The 26,619-nt window shown below is 38.7% G+C and overlaps 1 protein-coding gene across 7 annotated transcripts in view; it reads left to right on the forward strand.

Moving 5' to 3' along the window:
* DIO2 (iodothyronine deiodinase 2) overlaps window positions 1-26,619 on the forward strand; it is a 141,612-nt gene that overhangs the window by 78,136 nt on the left and 36,857 nt on the right. For all 7 annotated transcript variants that reach the window (XM_082451405.1, XM_082451406.1, XM_082451408.1 and 4 more), the window contains one exon: window positions 1-26,619. This exon is cut by the window's right edge and continues 36,857 nt beyond it. In XM_082451405.1, coding sequence (XP_082307531.1) covers window positions 1-576 — 576 coding nt within the window. In that variant the 3' untranslated portion in view covers window positions 577-26,619.

Raw genomic sequence — 26,619 nt, forward strand, 5'->3', positions numbered from 1 at the left:
GTGAAACTGGGTGAAGATGCTCCCAACTCCAGTGTGGTGCATGTCTCCAGTCCTGAAGGAGACGACAGCGGTGGACATGGTGCCCATGAGAAAGCGGTTGATGGAGCTGAGTGCCACCTTCTTGACTTTGCCAGCCCTGAGCGCCCACTGGTGGTCAACTTCGGCTCAGCCACTTGACCTCCTTTTACTAACCAGCTGCCAGCCTTCAGCAAACTGGTGGAAGAGTTCTCATCAGTGGCTGACTTCCTGTTGGTCTACATTGATGAGGCTCATCCTTCAGATGGTTGGGCGGTGCCTGGGGATTCTTCTTTGTCTTTTGAGGTGAAGAAGCACCGGAACCAGGAAGACCGATGTGCGGCAGCCCACCAGCTAGTGGAGCGTTTCTCCTTGCCGCCCCAGTGCCAAGTTGTGGCTGACTGCATGGACAATAATGCCAATGTCGCTTATGGGGTAGCCTTCGAACGTGTGTGTATTGTGCAGAGACAGAAAATTGCTTATCTGGGAGGAAAGGGCCCCTTCTACTACAACCTTCAAGAAGTCCGGCGTTGGCTGGAGAAGAATTTTAGCAAGAGATGAAAGCTAGATTAGCTGGTTAAAGGTATGATTGTAATAGAGATTTTTTTTTTTTAAATTATGTAAAGACAAGGAAACTAAGAACTGAATCCACTATTTCAACTGAGTCCCATTGTCTCACTGAAAGACAGGAATTTACGTGTCAGAAGAACATAAACCTCTAACATCGTGATACTACTTTCACCACTTAAATGGCTTTTGGCTAAATAGTAGCCCCGTTACTTCTCTTCCTGGTGAAAAGCCCTGAATGAAAAGATCCCAAGATGGAGAGGAAGAAACATTGTTTCAGCATGTGTTCCTTTCTGCCCTGAAAAAGAAGTGATACCTCTGATGCATGCCTTGGGACCTGAAGGAAAGACTTACCTGAATAACTCTACCATCCTTGTTAGTATACGGGGTATTGCTTAGGCTTTCTTCAGCATGGATAGAGCCCAACTGGATAATTCCCAAATGTTTACTTATAATGAATCTTCAAGCCCAGGCCATGTGGTTAGGACCTTGGTGTTTAACATGTCAGAATAGTCTCTGATCTTCTAGTTTCTAGCCATGTGGTGCTCTATGCCAGTCTAAATATCCCAGAACTCGCAGCTATATTTGCAGATACCAAGAATGGTCCCCACCTGGAGGGTTAGAATGATCATCTGATATCTGATGGTTACTTTCTAGGCAGGTGGGGAAAGCGCTAGAAGAAAATCGAATTGACAAGCTAGGAAAAGGAGGCGGCAGAAAGATTAGGAGGCTTCATAGTGCCTCACCTTGCAACTGTAGAGAGTGGGACTAATTTGTTAGTCACAGAAACATGGAAACATACACAAAACTAGAAAAAGAAGAAACTCCACTAAAATAGCATCAAGAATATACATATGAAATCAATGTATTTATCATATACTCCTAGATTGAGGAGAAGGAGCGATTGAGAGGGAAGAGACACGCTTTAATATTTGTATTACTTTTTGAAACATGTTTGTGGTGTGTACATTTTCAGTAGGTGAATTATACCCCATGAAAGGTAAAACCAGTGGGTCCAGTGGTGCTGGTCTATCCTTCTCCATCCCTACGATTTTGCTCTGGTCCCACTCCTTCTTGGTCTCGGTCTCTATGGCAGTGTTCTCTGAATGCTGAGCTCAGCAGTATATATTGTACATATACACATTCTCAGCTGCTGTGGGATGTAGGTTCCCTGGCCATTCAGCTGCAGCACTGTTTTTCTCCCAAAGTAGGTGAATTATAATGAATGATAGGTGAAAACAAACAAGGTTTCTTCAGGAGCAAAACGGAAGAAGAGAAAGTTTGAGACAATTCCCATCAATGATTTTGGAGGCTTTGCTATAAGGCAATCCTCAGTACCATGGAATTTGGTAAGATGGAATTCCCATTAATATTTGAATTTGGACTTGGGTTTTCCTTTGTTCCTCTTAGCTGAGGTGTAGTAGTCTAAGGCCTCTATAGTACATTTTTATAATGCTATTTTAATATATACCATATTTCTCTTTAAAATGAAGATACTATAGTTTTACTCATAACTAATATAAGTAATAACTAATATCCTAACCTCCAAAAGAATAGACCAACCAATTTTGTATATTAATTTTTTTTATTGTAAATTTGAGGATGTTATCAAATCACAGTATATGGCTATATTTATATGTACAATCAAAGGTTCCTATGACCATTCCATTAATAATTGAATCATAAAATAAAACTAATAGAAAAAGATATCTAAAATTGAAAATATCCTCCTGAACTAGTTGCCTGAAATGAGAAAAAAGTGGGAACTGAGTGTACCAAAACCAAAAGTCTATTTTTTTTAAATGGAGCAACGTAATAGTCATATCACTACATAGTTTGTTGTTTAGATATTAAAGCACCATTTTAACTGATTATTTTTAACTGCAACATTTAAGTTTCCCACTGTTCTAAATTCTACCAAATGTGCCCACAAAGAAACAAATTTTGAAAATGTGACATTATCTAATGAATTTGTGGAAAATCACACTGAGAATAGATTCTTTCTGAGTCCTCAATAGTTAAACTCTGTAACTCAAGGCTTATCGGTGGACCCCATTGATTTTTATCTTCAAAATGGTGTTGAGATTTATGTGGTGCCCAGGAGAAGAAAAATGAAGAATTGGTGGCAGCCCACTCACACTGTTGTCCTTAAAATTCCCCTTTGTTCTACATGTACAATAAGGGAACAGGATGTTAGAGATGCTGGTGGGGGGATGAGATTTGGCTAAGGCAGGCAGTGCTAGTTGTCTGGGGAAAAGGATGATGGGAAAACTACCCAGCTGTGATATATTTTTAAAGAAAGAGAAGGTTTTGTTTGTGTGCAATTCTTCTCCCTGAGGATAGGGCAATGGAGAAGTGAAGCAGCGGAAGTAAACATACAGAGGCATAGGCTGACTATCAGGGACAAAGATATGTTCAATGGAACATAGAAGAGTTACTGGAAGGAAGGCTTTAGGGGGCCAGAAGAGAAAGTAAATTGACAAAGCTCAGGAATCCTACAATATGTAGAATGGCTTGGTGTTATCAGAGTTAGGATAAGCCTATAATTATATAACTTATTTATCTCATCATGAACTTTTATGATTTCCTGTGGTGTATCTTTTATGAACTTAACAACAACTCATTATTTGAGATAGAGGAGAATCAATGTTTAGCTGGTATGTTCAGAGAAATTATTAGATTGTCAATACCCACCCTACCTATCCTATCTTTTATAAGGTATGTTCCTTTGAAGAATTGTAGTTCCTCTTCTCACAAGGCAAAATTTATAAGTTATATATATATAAACTTATACATTATAAGCTTATATATATATAAACATATATATATGATTTCTTCTTTTTAATGCCTAAACATTTGCCCCCCACCCCATAGGCTATGTTTACATAGAGCTATCAGTTTAGTCTTTTAAACTGGATTAGCTTGTCCATTATAGAAATAGTTTCCAAGCAATTTTAGGTATTATTATAGCATCTGGATTTACTCAGACATTTAGTGTTTGAAAGATTTATGTCTTGGAACTATTCAAAACTTACTTTATTTTATTGCTTAGAGAAAATGTTAGTGGAATCAAGAATGACTTTCTTGAATGGGCATGAATGAAATGTCTGCACGGTAGGGCAGAAGTGTTTGATACAGATGTTAAAATGTAACTGACCTCTTTAGAAGCATGTTAGTAATGCTGTTCTTGCTTTGTATAGCTAAAGTTAGTCATTTAACTCATATGACTTTCGATCTCTGGTCCTTTGTCTTCACTTTGTTTATAGAATGTACCCCTGATTTTTGGTAACATCAACTTTGAAATGGTCTGTTGATTTAGTTAAGTTCTCCTACCATTAACCAGGAAATGCCGATTCTGTGATCAAGGAGAGAAGAAAGGCCTGCTGTCTTTCATTTTGCCTGAGTGTATTTCACTTTTTGGGCTCTTGAATAAAAATTATGAAATATGGTGAGGTCATGCATGGGTGCTGCCTTGATGCATAAAATACCAGAGAGGTAGGTTAAAGGCAATGTCTACGCCTTTTGGAAAACTCCCAGCTGGATACAAGGTACCCTCAGCATGCACTATGGGCTATGTCCACAGCAAGAAGAATGCACTGATGTGCAGGACTTCCCATTCTGTAAACCATAAGAGGATAAACATGGACATTTATTCTACCTAATTTCTTACTGATGGTTGGAAGATAAGCTTAATTAGAATCACATGGCCATTGCAAAAGGGAAAATGTAGACACTAACTTCTGTCCCACTGAAGAATTAATAAAAACCTTTACCAGCATTTAGAGCTTTTCAGAATACACCCAATGTTATGTCTCTGAGCAGTGGAGATTAACAGTAAGTTTTTTAATTCCAGGAGTTTTTTTAAAAAAATGATACTGCCAAAAATCAGAGCTAAAATGTTTTTAGTTATATTATAACCTCCTCTGTACTTCTTCCTTTATCTTAAAAATAGAAGCTAAACCCAGTCTTCCTGTGTAAGTCCAGATGGGGCATAATTACCAACCTCTGCTTGGTGACCCACACTGTCTTGGTAGTGTCCTGAGGTCCCCTATGAAAGAAGGGGGACAGGGACTTGGAGATTCAGGAAGTTGCTAACTGGGAAGAACTAGGCCCTGAGGGCTTGGTCTACTGATCCTGGAAGATTGGAAAAGAAACTTCTCACCTTTGGAGGAGGGCTGATGAGTGTCATTGAGTGACTTTAGCAAAACATTGGGCCACTTCCTAATGCCTTATGTTCTGGATAGCACTAGAAGCAAGGTCTCAGACTTAAGATCCAGTTCTGTTCCAAGGTGAGTCTGAACCAATAGAAAGCAAACATGTACAGATCTCCACACAATACTGCTCATGCAAGTTGGGGCTCTCTGCCCATCGTGGGCAGCTGCACTAGAACTCCAGGGAGTTCATTTAATATTTGCTGCAGAGACTTCGAAGACCCAGGAGATGTTTAATGAAGTCACTATTTTGGCACAAAACTCCCCTTTTCCCCCAAAAAAGCAAATAGGTGAACACATAAATGAAAGAAGCCCACAGAAGGGAGTGGCAAAGAAATAAAATTCTTTCAAGACTTCTCCAGACCATGTCACTGGTCGGTGCAGTTTTTGTGTGTGTTAAGATTGGAAGATGTGAAGACATACGTATCCAGTACTTTATAACCAAAGCAATTAAAAGATATTGGGTAGGGAACGTTGGCCAGTTTTGTTTAAATTTGCGTCACATTATCACCAGACTCTATCACCAGCCCAAGTAATCGGGCGCCCAAACAGGGAGATTGGGATGTGCAGAGGTTACTAGTGTGCAAATGATAACTACTGACGAAAGAGTCATCGACTCAGTTAGTGGTTGGATATAGTCACATTCGTTTGCCTCTGCCCATCTTTGCCTCCCTAGCAAGGAGAATATTCGGGGCATGATGCTGAGTACTGGGTAAATGTGGTGAGAATGTGTGTGTGTGTATCTCTGCTTCTTAGCTGCAGAAACAGAAATGCTTTGGAGATATCAGTAGAAATCAGTTATTATATTGGTGCTGAGTGGTACATGTGCTCTTAAATTTGTTCTTGTATTTTAATAAACTTTGAATAAAAAGAATAAAGTTACTCTTTGGTTCTGTTTGTTTATTTTTAACTTACTCTCTAGACCTTGCCCCTGTCTGGAACATGTTCATGGTTGACAAGGGAAAGGGAATCCATCATTCTAATATTTATTCCTTGGTATTTGTGGGCAAAATCACCAGCAATGCCAGGTTATTTTAATCTCATGCTGTGCGCCAGAGTCTTCAAGGAAATCAAGACAAGTTAAAAGAAAATCTTCAGATACTTTCCATATTCATGAACAAGTTGCACACAGAATTAATGGAAAGGGGGCTGTTAAAGAGACTGTGGAGCAAACATTGACTTTGTTACATTTATACCCCAAGTTTTCTAAGTGCAATAAATAAACTTTCCAGGAAGTTGGTTAAAGCAGTACATATAACACACACTGTATGTATGTGTGTATGTGTGTGTGTGTGTTTGTGTGTATATATATATGTGTGTGTGTGTATAATTTGTTACATGATTGGTAGTACAATAGTGTGTGATAAAAAAATCGACATCTGAAAACATTTATATCAAGCACTTTCCACTATGCGAAGATATAAAGGATAAGAATGGTTTGTGAAGGCAGTGGCCTGTTAATGACAAGGAATATATTTGCAACATGGTTAAATATGTGCATTTTGTTCCCGAAAACAGGTGACTTAACCAAAGTATTAGTATCTGAGACTTTTGCTCATGATTTACTACACATAGTAATATAATTAATATTTGTAGTGTCATATAATATTCCAGAATTTTAATGGAAATTTAAAGAATCATTACTTTGACAACTATTGACTGAGTTTCTATTCCTTGCAGGGTGCACCCTGTGCTAGGTGCAATGGGATGTACAAAAGCAGTAAAACTAAACTCACAAAGACGTGACTCCCTCAAGGCACCTGTCATGGATTCGTCAAAACTGCAAGTGACAAACTGATGTTAGTCTACAAAAAAAGTGAATATATTGGCTGATATAACCAACCCTTGCAAATAGTTGGGATGAAACTTGCCTCAGGGACAGCAAAAGCCAGTGACTTAGAAATCTTCAGTGCTTGCTAGGTCTTTTGTCTCTTCTCTTTTTTGGGTGTCAGCTTTTTCTTTCAGACCAGCTTCTCCTTATGCTGGGTAACCTGGCTGGGGGAAGCTCCTCACTTATTCTAACTATCAGGTGGCTCAGACAGAGTTTGAACCTATCCCGAGGGAAGGACTTGAGCTGGACCAGCTTGTGTTACATGCTCACTCTGTTGTCAAGGGAGTAGTGTCTGTTACCAGAAGGACAGCAAGAAATGCTGAGAATATACAAAGGTATCAGAAATTAATTCAATGGCTACTATTTTTAACTCCCCTAAAAATGAGGGGCACCTCAATAAGTGATTGGATATGTGCAACATTAAAAACAAGTTCAGAGAAAGGATAGAGCTCTCAGGGGAGACTTTGTGGAGTTTAAAAGGACTTGAATTGACCTAGGAGGATGGGCAATATTTAGATGGAGAAGAAGATGAATGTCTCCCATTTAATCAGTCAGTATGTATTTACAGAGTGTCTATTAGTTGGGACTAAGAAGGCCAAAGCAGTCATAAAGACACTAAAATACGTCGATCATTTTTAGAGGGGAGAATTCAATCCAATTCATAAAAATTGAGAGAACTGAGGATAGGAGATACGTTTTGTATTTCTTTGTATTTCTTCCTCTTTTGGGTGAGCAGACAGTTAAATAACCAACAATAAAATCACCAATGAATGTTTGGGCACCTGTTGTCATAAATAAAGCACTAGTCATCAAAACATGAAAATCTACCTTCGGTGGGTATATATACAAATGGTATAAAATATGGTTTCCCATACTGTAAGTGTTTATAGTCTGGCTGGTAAATGAAAAATCTAAACATCATAGTATCTAATGTATAATCTTCAAATATACTGAACTGTCAAACCTTGAAGTTTTGCCATTGAACTCCATCTAGAAGGACTTCTAGAAGGAACTGGAGAAAAAGAAACATAGAGAAGGGTGTTTTAAAAATAAGGGCGTCTTCCAGCCAGCATTGAGCCCTGAAATATATTCCAGGAAAATTTGTAATAAAATTCCTAAGTATAATAACGTGTTGCATTGGGGCATTTTGCAAAGGCATTCACAATCCTTTCCCAGTTTTCTTTCCCAGTTTTCACAGGGGTGAGGACCCACTGTGGTTTAGTCATCTTGGTCAAGATGTGGCCTAGATTTATGCAAGAGACAAAAGGAAGATCTGCTAGAGCAGAATAAATTCCCAACAGACACTAGTGCAAAAAATCGAAAACTTAATCAGGAAAATGTAAGGTCTGTTATTATGAAATTAATGAGCTGTCCTGGGTGAGCCTGCACATCTAGACTTTGGGAATTCATGGTTCTACCTTCAGGAACCAAGACTGGCTAGAGCCCTGATCCCCTTGGAACCCAGACTGACACTTGTACAATGTAGCTTAAATATCCAGGGGGGACAGTTCTGGGTCTTGCAGTTGCCTAGGTCTTCTAGAGTAGTGGCAGAGATTTCAGGTACCTCTTGATAAATGGTAGCCATTTTAACTGGCCCAAACCAGGGAGAGTGGACTGAAGAATGCTAGAGATCCAGGAACCCACCCATTCCCATTCCTGCTTCATAAAAGGGAGTTTGGGGATGTCCCTGGCGTTCCGGTGGTTGGGACTCCACGCTTCCACTGCAGGGGCCTGGGGTTCCATCCCTGGTCGGGGAACTAGGATCCTGCATGCCACGCAGCGCGGCCAAAAAAAAAAAAAAAAAAAAAAGTTAGAAAAGGCAGTTTAAATTCTGTTTCCTCTCCTGGCTTTGCTGTCCCCTTCTTATTTCTCCTCTCCTTCCAAAAAAAAAATAAGAACTTTAGCCTAATGCCATGATTATGGATATGGGATGGGATGGAGTGGATTGTGTTGTTGATTTAGTCTAGGTAATTGAGGCAAAAAATCTTGATTCATATATTTTAGACAACACATGTGAGGCAATTTAGGCAATTTATTAACATGTGTACAGACCACAGGCCTAGGTGTCCTCACAGGCCACTCCCGTAGGAGGTGGCATCCCCACTAAATGCTGCAGGATGTTTATTCATCAGGTGTTCCTGCTTCAGCCACCAAGTTTTCATTGCTTTTTGTGTTTCTATTTATATATACCTTATAGGTTGCCCTTGCTACCTTAATTGTTTGAGGTTTAGGTGCTCTACCAAATTCTACTGGGAGGGGTGCACTGTAAATGTCTGGCATAGGAAAGTTTCTTTAAAGTGAAGAAAATCCTAAGGGAAAGTTTAGGAATTTCCACCCTCTGATGGTACTAGGGGACTATAATCCCCCATTTCCAACAGTCATCACCCTATGGAGACAAACCTCCCTTGCTTTCGTAACAGCTGCACTTTCCCTCATCAAACCCAACACTAATTTCTTTTTCTTTTGTCAACTCCACTACTTACTCTACCCATTTAAGTGTGCTACCTATTATACTTGAAGGATGTATAAGTAGTCGCTATATGTTGTAATGACTGAAATCCCCTAAATTTATTCTTTACCACTATTTCTTATGGAAAAATTTCTTTTGGCCTATGTATTCTCAGTTTGTGCACATTTCTGAAAAGCATCTCCCTTGGGTATAACCGGGGAATGCCTACTCATATTTTGTTAAGTTCTAAGTTCTGGCCTGCATGCACTTCTTCCATTGTTCTGGTGCTCAGGGCTTCCATACAGATGGTGAGTGTTATCAAGCCCACATTTTAGTTGCACCTTCAGAAGATTTGTCATTTTCTGTTACAGGTAGACACTTCTATGGATATCTATAATACATTATTGGTAGTAATCTATGTAGTTCATCCCATGGCGTAAAATGGTTACCTTCTAAACAATAGAGAAAAAAGAATCCCCTCGTTTAGTGAAGACGAGAGATAGGTTGGATCCCTGTTGAATTATCAATTCAATTGTGACCAGATAGAGTAGACCAGGCATGTTCCTACTGGGTGTGTCATAATTATGGAAAAGACATTAAGAAATTATCCAGGTTAAGGGCTATTTCTGTTTCTTGATGATTCAGGTACATCTAGTTACACCCGTAGCCCAGAAACACCAAACGTGTTTGTATGCTGGTTTTGTGTGGAGCTGGAAGGCCTCCAAGTAACGTGCAAGTGGCAATAATCCCTTGAGTGTTGTGTTGCTTCACTGACTTGTTAGTCATTCTTTGGAAACATTCTTTGGAGTCCTCTAAAGTCACCAGTGGCCTCCTTCTAATCTAGACAAGTCCACAGGTAATTTTTTTTCCATCCTCACTCTCTGTATTTCACAGCATGTGGCCCTTCTCTTATAGCTTCTTCTTTCTCTTTTATTCTTCTCTCTTCCCATTTAGTCTATTAAAAGTGGATGTTCCTATAGGATTATTCCTATCCTGTTTTTCTCTTGTAGATTTTCTGAAATAAGGAGAGAGGACATGTCATTGCAAATTGCACTAGTTAGCATTAGGTCTGCCTGTGCGTTAGGAGCAGAGACCTAAAATAATAATGACTTAAACAAGACAGAAGCTTATTTTTCTCTCTCATGCAAAAGTCCTGAGGTAGGCAATCTGCAGAAGGTAAGGAAGCTCTGTTCCATGAAGTCCTGAGAGACCTAGGCTTCTTCTAGCTTTCTGCTCCACCCTCATGATGCCTTATTGTCCTTATATACCCATATCCCAGGCAGAAGGGCAAAAAGGAAGAGAAAAAAAGGGGGGTAAAGTATGGGTGTATCAGCTATCTTTTAAGGAGATTCTTAGAAACTGTTTTATGGACATTTCCACTTATATCCCATTGGCCAGAACTTTTGTCACAAGATGACCCTACCTGCAAAGAAGGTTAGAAAATGTCTTTATTTTGGACAGCCATGTGCCCATCTGAAAATGTTTTTACTGTAGAAGAAGGAGAAAACGTATTTGTAAAGACATTCTCCTATGTTTTCTTCTAGCATTTTAAATACTTGCTTTTCATAAGTATGTGATTATCTACCTGGAGCTAATTTTGTCTATGATATTAGGTAAGAAATCTAATTTGACTTTACTTTCCTAACAGATAATTAATTATTACAGCATCTTTATATTTTTTTTCTTCCAATGGTCTATAATGCCAGTTCTGACAAGTTTCCAAATATGCACGGGCCCGTCCCAAAGTTCTCTAGTCTGAATTTTCCTCGTCTATTTGTTGTTCTCTAAACCAATACTATATTACATCTTTTTTATTATTATATTGAACTATGAGAAGTTAGCAATATTAGTTTTTGCCCTATAAAAATGTCCATGTCATAGGATTCAAAACTAATACTATAGTTTCATAAAAAGCTTTGTTATTACAAATTCCTTCCCCTACTTTCCTCATACATACTTGTCTTCCTGAGGAGCATCTTGGTTATTTTTGACATTTTGCTCTTTGATATAAATTTTAGAATCAATTTTCCAAGTTCCAAGAAAGAACATTTTTAGCACTTCAATTAAAAGTTTGTTGCATTTGGGCTTCCCTGGTGGCGCAGTGGTTGAGAGTCTGCCTGCCAATGCAGGGGACACGGGTTCGAGCCCTGGTCTGGGAAGGTCCCACATGCTGCGGAGCAACTAGGCCCGTGAGCCACAGCTACTGAGCCTGCGCGACTGGAGCTTGTGCTCCGCCGCAAGAGAGGCCGCGACACTGCAATGAAGAGTGGCCCCCGCTCGCCACAACTAGAGGAAGCCCTCGCACAGAAAACGAAGACCCAACACAGCCAAAAATAAATAAATAAATAAATAAATAATTTTTTAAAAAGTTTGTTGCATTTATAATTATTTTTTGGGATAATTGACATTTATGTGGTATTGCATCTTTCTATACATGAACATGATCTATCTTTCCATTGGTTTAGGTATTCTTTACTGTTTTTCAATGAAATTTTGTAATTTTCTCAATAAATGTCTCACACATATTCTGAAATGTTATTTTGGTGCAATATTTTAGTTCTATTTTTTCAAATTACTATCATTTCATACACAGATATTTATATTTACTTGCATATTTACCGATTCATTTGCTTGCCAATCCTTCTTGACTATCAGGTCTACCTCATGAAATGAGGTTCTTTTCTCCTAAAGTTCATTCTTTAAAACTTCTTTTAGTGAAGGTGCATTTGTAGTAGACTTTTTATCTTTATTTTCTTTGTAGTTAAAAATATCCTTTTTCACTCTTGTTCTTCAGGCAGGGATATAATTATACATAACCTTGTGGAGATATTATTCTACTGGTGTTTCCAGTATTGCTGCTGAGAATCTGTGAACAGTCTGTTACCAATTTTTATGCACTTTTCCCTTCCTCTGGCTACACTGTAGATTTTCTCTTTGACGATAGTGTTTTGAAATTTTACTATCATGTACTAAAATGGAAATTTCCTGGTATTTACTCTTATTAGTATTATTGTGCTTCCTGAATTGAAGATGCATGTCTTTCAGGGAGTCAAAAAAATTCAAAGCCATCAATTCTTTGAATATCAATTCTCTTTCATTTCTTTATTTTTTCCTCTGTTAATTCCAAATAGGTATATGTGTGTTCTTATTCTATTCTCCAAGGCTTTTATACTTTTTTCAACTTTCAAAGGTGCTGCATTTTTTTCTTTTTTTTGAATTTTTCAGATCTGTCTTATGAGTTCTTCAATTCTCTCTACAGTTGTGTCTAATCTGTTGTTTAACCAATCCACTGAGTTTTGAAGTTCAAAATTCACGTTACTAATGTGTGAAAGTTCTTTTGAGTCCTTTTCCAAATGTTCCTTGGTATTTCTTGAAAGTACCACGTTCTATATTCTTATTTTTAATTCTCTCTTTACCCTCAAAACTTTTAAAGCATATTTTAAGATAATTTGTACCTGATTATTCCAACATTTGAAGACCATGGGCTGTTTTTCTCTGACTTGTTGTTAATGCATTGTTTACTTGTGTTTTTGATAATTTTACTTTATATTCTTCCTTTTTGCTGATATTAATTTATGGCATTTCTGAGGAATATAGGTTAAGGGAATTGTTTCTCTAGACAGGATTTGTGTTTCCTTCTGTCAGGTGTCCTGGGCCACTAATAACCTAGAAGCCCTTAAAAATTGTTTGCTTGCAGTTTACTAGAATGCAAAGGTAACATGTGTTCAAGTCCCTACCCCACGTGAGGGCAGGCTTGTCATTATGAATTTCCAATGGAGACTCATTTTTCCTTTCTACCGAGACCTAAGGCAAACTGGTTCCTCTGTTGCTCTCTTTCCCAGTGGATGAAGCTTTTTCTGGCTCACATTTTTATTGAGTGAATATCCCTCAACTTTCTGTAGGAGTCTCAGATTTGACTTATTACTGTGACCCAGACTGAGGTCTTTCTCACCTTTCTTGATCTTGGCCATCTAGATTTCTGCTGTCAGGAGATGCCCATAGGCACTCTGTGACTTTAACACTTGCTTACACTCAGTTTCAGGCTTTTAGGCTTCTTTTTTTAAACCTGTGAATTTCTCTTACTTTTTTGTTGCTCATCTATGCCTTAAAGTCTGTTTGTTTTACTTTATCCAGAATTTCTCAGGGTTTGTAGTAGAAGGTTTTTCTGGAATACGTAGCTGATCCTATTGCTGAAAGCAGAACTTGATGCTATTCATTCCTATGGAATGTTATCCATTCTAATTACTTTTATCATCAGTTCTTTGCTAATGACAGTGAATCCCAAATCTATATCTTCAGACCTAAACTCTCATCTGCTTTCTATTTCCTTTAGGCATTTTTAAATATGAAGTAGCAACTTGAGTATTTTATCAGCTGTTAAAGCTCAAGGTGTTCAAGGTGGAAGTTATCTTATTCGACAAACTGCTTCTCCCATCAAACATTGCTACTTTGTTATTTTAACAAGTCAACATTATTCCTAGTTTTTAGCCTGTAAACCTTGAAAATACTAGGAATGATTACTGCACCTTCATACCCTTTATGCAATCTGTCACTGTTTCCTCTCTTTGACCCAATATCTATATCATAAATTATCATTTTAAATCCCTACTCAGAATACAAGATCTAAGCACCTCATTTAAGATTAATTTGATATAATTTTAATGCATCTAGTATATATTGATCATCTGCTTTGTGAAAGGTAGTATGCAAGCTGCTACAGATGATACATAAGAATTTCTATTTTTAAGCCAGTGCAGCATATGGTATTTTAACAATTAAAAATTATTTTCAAGTATAAAAAAATGCTACTGGTATTCTATCAAATGAAAACGAAAAAATGTTTTCACTTTTGTAAATAAAGACATCTGTAGATAGACCAAAATACATTTGAATGGTGAAATTAGGATTCAAATTTATATCATTTTTCATATTTTTTGCATAGATTTTCTACAATTACCTGGGATTATTTTTATAGTAACAAAAAAGCAAACAAATGCTGTCAAGAGTTTGGCTGGAGCTGTGTTTGGAGGACTTGGATACCAGGTTAAGGGGTTTGGAAAAGTTCTTGGCCAATGGGGAACCACTGAAGCTTTTTAAGAAGGGAATTAATGTGAACAGATTTGTATTTTGAGAAGATTAAGACAGAAGTCTTGTTATTGTTTAGATTGGATTCAAGTGGAAAAATGACCGGAATTTATTGTTATGGTCTAGACAGGAAATAATAAGGGCCAGAACTACATCTCTGAAGCAGGGATAGGAAAGAGGAGAGACATTTGATCTAATAGAGAGGAAGGTCAAGGGGACTTGATGACAGCATTCATTGTTAGAGAGTTCAGGAAAGAGAGAAACTGAAGAGATACAGAGTCAAAGTTATTGGGAGAACAATGCTGCTCTTAGCAGGGATAGGATAGTGAAGGGAAGAAGGAAGAGGAAAAAGAGTGTTGAATTTGATTTCAAATATGTTAAACCTCTGTTGTTGAAGAGACATCACATCTTTGGGATTTTATGGAATAATGGCTGCACTCCACCTAAAATACTCTTTTGGAGCTGTGATGGTCTCATTGAACGATCCTTCCCTTCCTTGACAGCACATGAGCAGAAATCCAGACACTCTCAGCTCCCTGTGGCTAATGACCCATAGAAGCTCCTGCTTCCTTCCCTGCTTTGAGTTCAGAGGCATAATTCTAGACTCAATGTCAAAGACTTCACCTGGGTCAAAGCATGCCTAAGTGATTTCTGACATTCTTGGCCAGCCAGCACTGCTCTTGGACCATGGCAACTAAGGTCTCTGACCTTGGCTCAGCACTTTATAGGGTCAACCTCTCAAATAGGGTGCGCTCCCTACACTAGACCTCTCCTCACTCCTGTACTGCTCTGGGAACCTGAGATGCTGAAGGCAGTTCTCAGCGCTTACTCAGTCCTCTTCCCCAGTCTGTCCTCCCAAGAGTGAACTACACTGTTGTTCTTTTTCTCTTGACCCCAAAGTAGCCAAGGGATAATTGTTTTGGAGGAGGAATATGGATTGAGGTGGGTGTTCACTCCATGTGGCTAAGGCTCTTTGTGGTGAAAGATGGAGGCAGATGTGGAAAAGAAGGCGAGTGGGCCATGGTATGGGTTCTTCATTTGTACTTTTGCAGTGACTTACACAATCTAACTGTCACAAGGCAAGCACAAGGCAACTGAAAGACATTTACAATCTAGGAATATATTAATATTTTGGTAACTGGTGCTAATATGCTGAGTGTACTGGCTGGTAAGGGGAAAATCAGGCACAGATTTTTTATAAGGCATTTTTTTTCTAAACCACAATTAGACGCCCCCTCGAAGAGTTTTCTTTTCCCTTTATGACTCACAGAAGGCTGAAATCACCATTTCCTGTTGAGGGGAAACACAAGAAAAGGGAGGAGATGTATCACACTTTGGTCTACCCTGGTTTTATGCTTTATTGGTCTGGTTCTTAAATAAAGAAGACCATTTCCCACATTTTCCTCCTTAATCCATGCATCCTTGGCACCATTCATAAGCCCCAAACTGCTCTTGAAGGGTAGATTTAGCCACTTAAATGATTTGCATCTCTGTCTTCATCCCCTTTTTTAAAACTCTGCCTTTACACTGAGCCCTACTGCCTTCTTTTATCATGTAGCCCTGAATTTAATGGTCATACCTGATAGGATCAAAGGAGAGGCACCTGAGCCAATGTTCCTAGGTGTTAAAAATTAGTGATGGTGGATTTCCTAAGATGTTATGTTGGACCATATGCAACCAAAGGAGGCCAATCAAGATAAAGAGGAGACAGAGAGAGGCCAAAAGGCAGATGCCCATGCTGCCCAAGAGAAACAAAGGAGGTGCCCCACTCCTGGACTTCCCAGTTCCAGTTATTATACTTGTGTGGCCCTGCTCTTTCTCTTCTCTCAGCTGCCTGTAAAACTTTTTGTGTATAAGCTTTTGTATAAGCTAGCTAGGTGTCTATTCCTTGTAACAAATATCACAAAGACTGTTATGTCAACTATACCTGGGAGAACTTAACCCTTTATTCTTAAGATTCAATGGTTGGCTCTACTGGATTTGGTCATATTGACCATTTATCTCTCATATAAGTTTGCTGGGGCATGAGAAGTTAGTCCCCCCTTCTTAGTTTATTCTAGATGCTATACTGAATTAAGAGGTCAGTGAGCAAAGTTTCTGTATACATTTCTTTTACCCTACTGGTCATACATTACTCAAAGAATGTTCCTGATTTTGCAAGAAACTGCTCCCAGGGAAGGCAAGATAATAAATTTAGCTTCATTCTCAACCCAATCATTTGGCAAAGCTATTATAATGTTGGACATGTGAACAGTATGCCAGAGTTATCTCACTGACCTCTGGTCTCAAAACTCAGTTGATCCTCACTGTGGACAGTCACAGGTTATGAAAGGCATGAAACCATCTCTTGCATCCAGTGCCTCCTCTTCCATTGCTCTGATTTCTAGGGACCCCTGCGCTGTACTGCCTGGATTGCTCAGAAGAGAGTCTCTGCATATCAGCAATGGATTATATGCAGTCCACTGTGGAATTACACTTAGCGGAGAATATGGTTGACAGGCTCTCTCCAACCTGCAAGCCAAATAATTTTGGCTCACATTCCAAAATGTTGCATAAAACCCTCACAGCAAATATGTAGGTAAAAGGAAAAAGGGAGCTATAGCTTCAAATTTTATAAGGCATTTCATTTTACAAAATGCTTTTACCACATAGGCTTACTTGTTCTCAGAAAGCTCTATGAAGTAGATACTATTATATCTGTATTTTTTACTGATGAGCACACAAATCTCAGAAAAGTTAATTTCTTTGATAAATGGCAGAGGTAGAACTTGACCTGTAAGTCTGCATTTGTTTTTTACCTACACCCTGCTAGCGTTCATTTCTTCACTCAACAAACAAACATTTCTTGGGTACCTACCTGGATTGTACACGGTGCTAAGCACTGGGTACACAGTGGTGAACTTCTCTCTCCATCCTGGGAGATCAGAAAAGACTTTGCAGTAGGAGTGGCGTCCAAGCCGAGAAGGGAAGCAGCGGTAGATGTTATTCAGGCAAAGTGGGAGGGCTGGGAGCATTCCAGGCAGACCAAATTTTTATCTCTAAACTATCCCAATGGACCTGAAAAGTAGAAACTAGGCAAGGAAGCTGAGAACTAAATGTCCACAATTGTGTAATCTCATATTTAAGCATGAAGAGATATGCATCCGTTAGATTTCCTCTTTCCTTTAAATGTCTTGTCACGACCTTCTCAAGACCCAAAGTTTAACACTTTCAAAATGGCCTTTGATTTGTTTTCACTAACAAATGATTACCATCACTTGGCAATCTTGTTTGTTGTCACTATCTCAATGATAATTAAAAATAGAATTTTGACTCTGTCTCTTTCACAAGAACTGTGAGGCTGCCTTCTCTTTTGAGGCCGCCCTTTACAAAGCCTGGTGTGCTTTTTCAAAAGCCAAGTGGTATAGGGGGCTCACACCGCAACCATTAGAAAGAGGGCAGCTGGCTGCAGGAGCAAGGCCTATTCCTGGATATTCCATGGGGTGTTTATGCAGGTGGGAAACACTTCCAACCAGTTAAGCAAAGTCCTGACTCCTTTTACTACACACAGGACATCTCTCTATGTGACGAGGACTAACAAAGCCACAGGCAGGGCCAAACTGGCAGCCTGGTTTGGATGTGTTAGAAAGGTGACTTTGCCAGCCCTCAGATTGGCAGTTGTCAGAAAAGAGGAAAGGCTAGAATCCTTGCTAAATCATTAAATCTTTGGAGCATAGTTCCATCATCTTCCTAATGAATCCCATATTCCACTGGCTTTGAGGAGAGTCAACACCCAAGCAACATAATAAACATTGTATTTGGAAGCAGGAGACTATTCACAGGGGTGAGGTAACAAGATAGTTTACAATAGAACACTGAGAACAACAGCACTAGAAAGAAAGAGAGTAGGGAACAGTGCAAGAGCGGGGCATAAAACTGGCCTGGATTGGATTACGTATAACATGTACAAGGAGATAAACCCAGGACACTTACGTAGGCAGTCGAGGGACATGGTGAAAACTCTGTGTTCAAGCATCACTGAGATAGTTATTTCTAAGTGAATTCATTGCAAGTAGCTAGGATGGCAATTCATGAGGGGAAGACTCACTACAAGGTCCGTAATTATGGGCTATTTGAAGGACAAGGGATGTGGGCAGACCCCTGCTGCTGGTTGAATGGCTCAGAAGGATTGATTTCAGGATGAATGAATAAATTTATAAGTGAATAAATTAAGGTATCAGGAAACACTTTTAGTATGACTCTTACAGAATTATTATCACTATTAAAACTAATAAGACTCCGTCCTTACTTTGAAGGAGTTCACAGCTTAGAAGGGAAGACATTTAAATTAAGGTACATTGTAGCGATTTAGAGCGCTCTGGTAGAGATTTGCATGGAGTGCTGAAACAGTACAGAAGGGTATCTCTGCCTGGGAGAGTTAGGGGAAGCTTCCAGGTGGCGGAGACATGTGATCTAGATCCTGATGGATGAATACGAGTTTGCCAGGATAAAGAAGATGCAAGCACATTCCAGGACAAAGTAATTAACTGTTCCCTCACATACCTGTCTCTACTACCTCCTGTTAAAATCAAACATGTTATTTGAGAAAGCTCACCCTTGTCATTGTCAAGGGTAAATTTATCATATTAGAAATAAAAGCCCTGAGGATAGAGAACAGTGTGCTTCAAAAGAAATAAAACGTAAGCCACAAATGAAAGCCACAAATGTAACCTTAAAAGTTATAATAACCACATTTTAAAAAAGAGCAAAGGGAAACAGTTTTATTTTATTAATATATTTTATTTAACCTAATATATCCAAAACATTTTCATTTCAACATGTAATCAATACAAAAACACCAGGGTGATATTTTACATTCTTTTTCTGTATTAAATCTTTGAAATCTGTTTTGTGTTTTATACTTTATAGCATACTTCAATTCAGGCTAACTACATTTCAAATGCTCTAGAGACACATGTGGCTCGCTGCTACTATACTGGACAGCTTAGAAAACCAGCTTGTTAATTTTGCAGGTTGGGATGCCCGCAGGGAGGGCAAACCTAGAATGAGTCGCAGGGGAGGCCAGGGGAGTATAGAGGCTGGGGGTGCTCAGCAGGGGCCCGATGACTAGCTTTGTTTGCTTCCTAATTTCATCCAAAACTGGTCAGCAAGGTCAGGGATGGTGTCTGCTACTCCACCCGCAGAAAGTATGTCCAAGTCAAGTTTTCCTGGGAAAACTCTCATTTTGCCTTCCCTTTTTAATTTGATTTTAAAAGCCCACAGACTATTCTTCTCAGTACCTAATAATGTCTTTTCCAGGTCTCTTAGGAAACAGGGCCCTGAAATTTCTCTCACGTATTAGCCCCAGTGGACTCTGTCTCTGTTCCGTGGAAACCTTGCCCAGAAATGACCTCACGGATCGTCTCATCATGGCCAGAGGCGAGTAGTACTGTCTGCAGCACCAGGAACAGGGGTCAAGGGCAAGCTCAACTTCCCTGAAATAATGTGCTGCCATTTCTACCCATAGAGACCAGTCATAAACAGTGCTCCAAACTCAATCAGCTCTGGCCAAGGCATAAGAGAGAACAGGTCCTTGACGTTCTTGGACCCCATTGTCCAGAACGGCCAAGGGAGCCAGTCACTGTAGACTTTCCTCTTATGTCCCAGCCTCCTGCTCCTGACTGACCCCCTGGCTTACAGCCAAGCTTCTGGCCCTCCTATATTACCAATTCTTAAAATGAAACAGTAGATAGGATGCCACTGCACTTGCCCTGGTTATTTTCTCTAAGGAAAGTTTCCAAATATACTTTTACTCCTATAAGTTCAGGGGGAGCTACTTTGGATATGGCTGTAGCTGCAGGATCTGTAATTGAGACAATAGGGACCACGAGAAATTAATCAGTAGAAGAGATGCCATTTGGTATGGGTCCTGTGCTAGTCCTCACTGTTTGTGAGAGTTGGCTCTGTTGTGTATGGATGCCAAAGGGCTATTTGGGAGAAATAAGCCATTTCTATTCATCCTTTTTTGGCAGTAGATAACTCAGGATCTCTTTGAAACTTGCTGGGAGTGGTTAAAAGGCATGTACTCTAGGAAGATGCCATCTATCTTTTAATGGAAAGCCATGGCAAGTTAGAATGGAAGTAGTAAGTAGTTTTTGTTTGGATTGTATCATCTGCAGCATCAGTTATTATTGTTGTTGTTGTTTTCTCCAGTTTTGCTCCTTTCTTGAGTCTTATATATTTTAATTATGTAATTTTGTTTACATTCTCTCTACTAAAAGGCTTTCAGGCAGCCTAGTCCGTCAGAAGACAGTGTGTGCGCATGTGTGTGCATATATGCAAGTTCAGCCTTTTGAGTACATGTAAATAGATAAGACAAGTCATTACTTAAATCATTATAGCCTGGGTCATTACCCACAATACCATCTGCTGGTATTTTCTCAAGCCTTCTCCTATTAAAGAGCCATTAAATTACTTCTTGTGGGAAGCTTATAAATCAGCCAATATGACAGATAAATAGGACACCAAGTAATTTTGTTTTAATTGTCTCTGCTACCATCCAGTGTCACTCAGTCTATTTATTCATTGATAGCACTTGAATTAAAGATACCCTAAATCTGATCTTGTCAATGGATGAGGGTTGGGGGTGGAGATAGGACTGCAGTCCTGGAATAAGAGACTGAATTCCACATGGTTCTATCTATAGAGTGCAATTGATAACATAATTTTAAATATGTACCTCCCTCTGGTGGAAAATAATTTGTTTGTTAATAATTTGAGAAAGTAAACAGAAGTGGACAAGATTTTGTATTTATACTTGCTGATGATACATTATACTCATAGAATCTCAGTTGAAACCCATCTAAACACATTGTTACCCCAGAGCTGGGGGCCTGTGTTGGTTTTGGTATGTATCAATGTATATTACATATATGGAGCTTAATCCTCTGCTGTCTAAGCCTTCCATACCATTTGCTATCAGTCCTGTTTTAGTCCTTACTGCCTGTGGGAGTTGCCTGTGTTGTGTAAAGATGCCTTGGGGATAGTTGGAGCTGGTCCAGCCAAGGGCCAACCTAAGGACTTTGTTCTTTATTGCTGGAGCCAGACAAGGGTTCTCACTCAGGACCAAAAGATGCTGAGACCAGGGGACTTGTCTCAGTCAAAAAGAGTAAGAATAGAGCCAAGTACCAAATTTCAAAGGAGAATGAAAATGAACACCAAACCTGGAGAAGTCAAAGTTGGAGGCCAAAGTTGAAGTGTAGAGTCAAGAATTTGGAACTGGGAAGATGGTCTCAAACCACCCAACTAACTGCAAGATTTGGACAGCAAAGCCTTGTTTACCATGACTCCACAGTTCTTCGTATAACACCATACTTCCTCCTATTAATAACTAGATGTTAGACTTTGGTCATGTTATTGAACCTCCTGTTTCATAGGTAAAAACACAGCCTCACAAGATGGTTATACTTGTGAATAAGTTCTGAAAACATTATGCATACACAAGTCATTATCATCAGATAATTAGCCACTTCCCAGGAATACTCAGAGCTGTACTTAAAAAAAGAAAAAAAAGCTATGTCTTTGCATGGTTCACATAGTGTACCTATCCATCTGAGTAGATAGAAATCTATATTAGTGGGCTCTTTCATTTACATATTACTGAATTTTGATGGAATGTTTTCCAAGGAATCAAATAGTTAATTGATTGAATTGACTGGTTGTTAATTAAATCAAAGCAGCTGAACCAACTTTGTATAGACACATCAGAAACATTCCTTTCTGATGATCCTGGTTTCTCCAGAGTTTTAGGGCCTGCAGTAAGGAAAATCTTATGACAATCAAGTTTGCTTTGGCTCTTCGTGGGTGAGCAATGCATGTGTCATGAAGTTCACCAGGGAGGCTGTAATGGTTCTACCCACTGGGCAGCTTCTGAGATTTGCTTATCTTCTGTGGCTCCACTAAAGACCACATATAAAACTTCATTGAACGTTGTTCAATATTTAAAATGTAGTTGATTTATTTCCTCTACTGCTGGGTGGAGGCTAAATTTTCCTTCCCGTGAAATATTAGTATAACTTTTGGATATTTTCATGGATATTGAGAATTGTGTAACGGATCATGTCTCTGTTTTTGCTTTAATTTCCAGGAAGTTCTGAGAAAATTTTGGCTGACATATAGATATGTATATATATATATATATATATATATATGCCAAAATATGATATATATGATATATATTTGCTTACATATGCATATAGCATATATATTTGATTATGTGCTTACATATTTGTGTTCAATCCCTCCCTTTCTTTAATTCCTGTTTTTATTTGTGTTTTTTCCTAATATTAGTTTTAAAAATATTGACATTAATTTCCTAAAAACGGACTCAAGCCCTATGTGATATACAGACATTTAAACAGATAAACAACTAATAAACATTTACAGTAGTGTTAAATTGTATACATAAGACCCTAGTACATCTACATGAAGAATAAGATAGTCAATCAGTCATGTAGTACTTCATTTTGTCTGCTGGGTTACAGAAACATCAAAATAAAAATAATTTTTCTCCCTTTTCTGTCTGTTAGCAGAATCCTACTTGTCCTTCATGACCCAGCTCAAGTTCTACTTTCTTCATGAAGTCTTCTTGGCTGTTCTAACCAAATGACTCTCTTTTTGGAATTTCCATAGCACTTTGAGCTCACAGGGCACAGTTTAACATTCAGTTATGCTGCCTTTTTATTTTTCCTTCATTGTTTCTGCTCCAGCCACACTGGGCCTGCTTATTATCTCTTGATTCTGCCTGGTGCTTTCCCAACCATGACTTTGTTCTTGCTGCTTCCATCTGTCTGGAATGGTCTCTCCTGCCCTTTTCACATCAAATTCTGCATACTTACCAGCCTCCAGGTCAAATAAGCTTGTCCCACAAAGCCTGCACAGCCCAGGACAGCCAGGGACATCTCTAAATTAATAGTGCCTACCATCTATCTTATGGAAATTATCTTTATAGATATTTTGGAGTATCTTCTATATGGTTCTTATAAACCAATATTGTAATGATTTAAATTTCAAATTTAACTTGGGAAACTATGGGAAATATACAGATATTACTGAGTCACTTCTATTTCTACACCCTGTGGCAGTGGTTCTCCAAATTAGCTGTGAACCAGAATCACCTGTGACATTAAATAAATACAGATATATAGGCCCTAATCTAGATCAGTGATTGATGATTTCTGGGGTTTGACCTGGATATCCATTTTTTGTTGTTGCATGGCCAAATCTAAGAACCATTGGTCTATGAGGATACTTCTGGAGGATAACTTGGAAGAGTTTATAAAGTCTCTGAATGCCTAAGTTTAGACCTTGCTAGAAAGTGTTAAAGAAATCAGTCACTCCATAAGACAGCACTGCGTGCCAGTGCTTAGAGAAAAAGTTTAACTCTTAACAAAATGACAGTTCCTTAACATTCTGCTGGACATTATGACCTTTTTAAAAGTATGTTTACCACGTCTTTCATGTCTTACTTTATTTTTTTTTAATTTATTTATGGCTGTGTTGGGTCTTCATTTCTGTGCAAGGGCTTTCTCTACTTGCAGCAAGTGGGGGCCACTCTTCATCGCGGTGCGCGGGCCTCTCACTATCGCGGCCTCTCTTGTTGCAGAGCACAGGCTCCAGACACGCAGGCTCAGTAGTTGTGGCTCACGGGCCCAGTTGTTCCACAGCATGTGGGATCCTCCCAGACCAGGGCTCGAACCCGTGTCCCCTGCATTGGCAGGCAGATTCTCAACCACTGCGCCACCAGGGAAGCCCCATGTCTTACTTTACATTCTGAGTCTTTTTTCTTATTTTTTTACAACAAAAATGAATAATGAAATCTATACTGCAATTACCTGAGTGATCACCTGGGGAATTTAGGACTTATCCTTGTCCAAACTTATATTACTATACCTAAGACCAGTCTTAGTCTGTACCTTTGGTTGTAAGTGATAAAATAGTAAATCAAATGAGTTTAAGCAAAAATAGCAATCTACTAGATGGGCGTTTACTACCTACAATAGAAACAGTCTGGCTGTTCATCAAACCATTGTTCCTCTCCTATGGGCACTCAGCTGCACTTGTTTCCCATCCTCTCTGCAGTTGCGCATTCCTGTGTGACTGGGTTCTGTCAGTGGAATATGGGCAAAAGTGATGTGTACCACTTCTGGATCTGGTCCATGAATCCCTCTTCTGTAACATTCCGTTCGCTTTTCCCCTTTAGTCCCTGAGTAGAGAAGTCTCCAAGGACAGAGAGGTGATGCATGAGATGGAAAGCACCTGAGTCATCACTCAAAGAAAAGCCACCTAATGGAGCTACACAACCATTGAGGACTATGTGAGTGAGATAAAAAATATCTTGTGTTAAGCCACTAAAATTTTGGAATGGTATTAACCATTGAGTACACTGGGGTAAGGAACGTGAGAGAGATCATGTACCATAATTTTTACCTGTAGGGGAGAGATTTATTGGAATTTAGAGACAAGTAGGAAAGAACACAGAAAAGAGGCACTCCCCAGAGTGCCTCTTATCCAAAGAGACCTTGGAAAAGACTCAAAAGGGTAATATTCAGGCTTGGCTCATTATCTTTTGGGCCCCAAATTAAGGAAGGTTTTCAACCTCCTTTGAGGGGAAAGGGAGATAACTCTCTATTAATATTTTGATAGGGCTTAGGACCCTGAAACTCTGCCTTGAGTCCACTAAAAAACTGCAGCCTGTTACAGTGACTTTTAGATATCCAGACCAAAGGATGTATATTTTACTCTTACAAATTATTAATTTTTTACTTATTTGTGCCTTGGCTGCCATCGAGAATAAGTGCCTTGTGAACTTTCTAACACTCCTTTTGACTCTGCAGTCTTATTTCAACGTGTCTAATATGTTTTCTCATTGATGGCTTATCAACTTGTCACTTCCTCCTCTCTTCATCCCCAAGTTTTATTTGGATGAACAAATTCAGATTACAAATTCCATTAAATTACTGAGAGAAGGCACACCATTGTTTTAGAGGAAGCCTAAATTAGGAATGCCTTTCTTTTCTGGACTAGATCATACTTGCTTCTTTGGATTGTATTGAGATAGGAATTTAAAAATATTAATAATCATATGCTGATCAAAGAGGTTTAAATATTCCTCACTCCCTGTCAAATACTCTACAATATCAAGGAATGCTGGAATATTACCTGCTCTAATTTTAGCAATTTGTTGAAGGTGGGAATCTTCAATAGTCAAAACACTCCCATACCCTAGAACTCAAGAATGAATATAAGCAATGATAAGTGAATCTAACTGCATTACAAGTGAACCGCATAACCACAATAAAGAGGGTGGGGAAGAAAAAAGCTAAGTAACCTTGGAAAGCACTATTTCAACTGGATACTGTAAGGCTGAAGATTAAAAAGAACTACATACAATTCTTGTGCTTTAGTTAGTAAATTTGTTGTTTACAGAGATATGGATTAGCAATTCTGCAACTTCTTTATTTGTATTCTAGGATTGAATAAGTAAGTGAATACAATGATATGATAATGAAATCCAAGTTTTTTGCCAGAGAAAGAACTTGCAAATAAGTAAAAAGGGAAGGCTAAAGAGAACCCTGTGCTATTGGGGTGGAATCAGAGATATCTGATTATAAACTCAGTTATATTTGAGTATAAACTCAAGATTTTTAATCTATATAGAAATAGATATAGGTATATATGTATGTATGGTTTGGAATACATTCATATATTTTCTACCTCTGCCACTGAGAGAGCCTAGAAGTAATGACACCCCAGTAGCAAAAAGAACACCTACCCCCCAGATCTTGGTTTCTAACACCACTCACCAATTAGAGGATGCATACTCCTCAGAGCAATGTCTGACTTAGGGCTCGGGTCAGGAAAGTACATGATGAGGCTGAAACATTTTATGATGCCAGAAAGTAAGAAGTGCTCAAAAACGGATGGTTTCATCTCAAGGAGTCAACCTGAAGGAATTCCAAACACATTTGAGACAGTTTGTGTAAAGAAAGATAATAATGACAATGGCTTAAAATATGTAAACTAAAATAAATATCCATGAGCCCATACAAACATAAACAATTAAATAAGTGGTGGAGAAAGGACAGTTCTTTAAGTTGAATTCCAATTAATCAATTAGGAAGTCATAGTGGAAATAAATGTCTGAGAAACTGTCAAAGCAAGGGGAGCCTAAGAAGACATGGTAACTAAACGTAATCTGGCATCCTGGATGGCATTCTGGAATAAGAAAGGATGGTAAGTAGAACTGAGAAAATATGAATAAACTATGCACTTTAGTTGATAACAATGGATCAATATTGGCTCATTAATTACAACAAATATATTACTGTAAGCTGTTAGTAATAGGGAAACTAGGTGTGGGGTATATGTGTATTCTAAAACTGTTCAAGAATAAAAGTTTAAAAGTCACCATTTGGTTAATA

Source organism: Balaenoptera physalus (genome assembly GCF_965194825.1).
Source record: "Balaenoptera physalus genome assembly, chromosome: 2".
NCBI classification, from domain to species: Eukaryota; Metazoa; Chordata; class Mammalia; order Artiodactyla; family Balaenopteridae; genus Balaenoptera; species Balaenoptera physalus.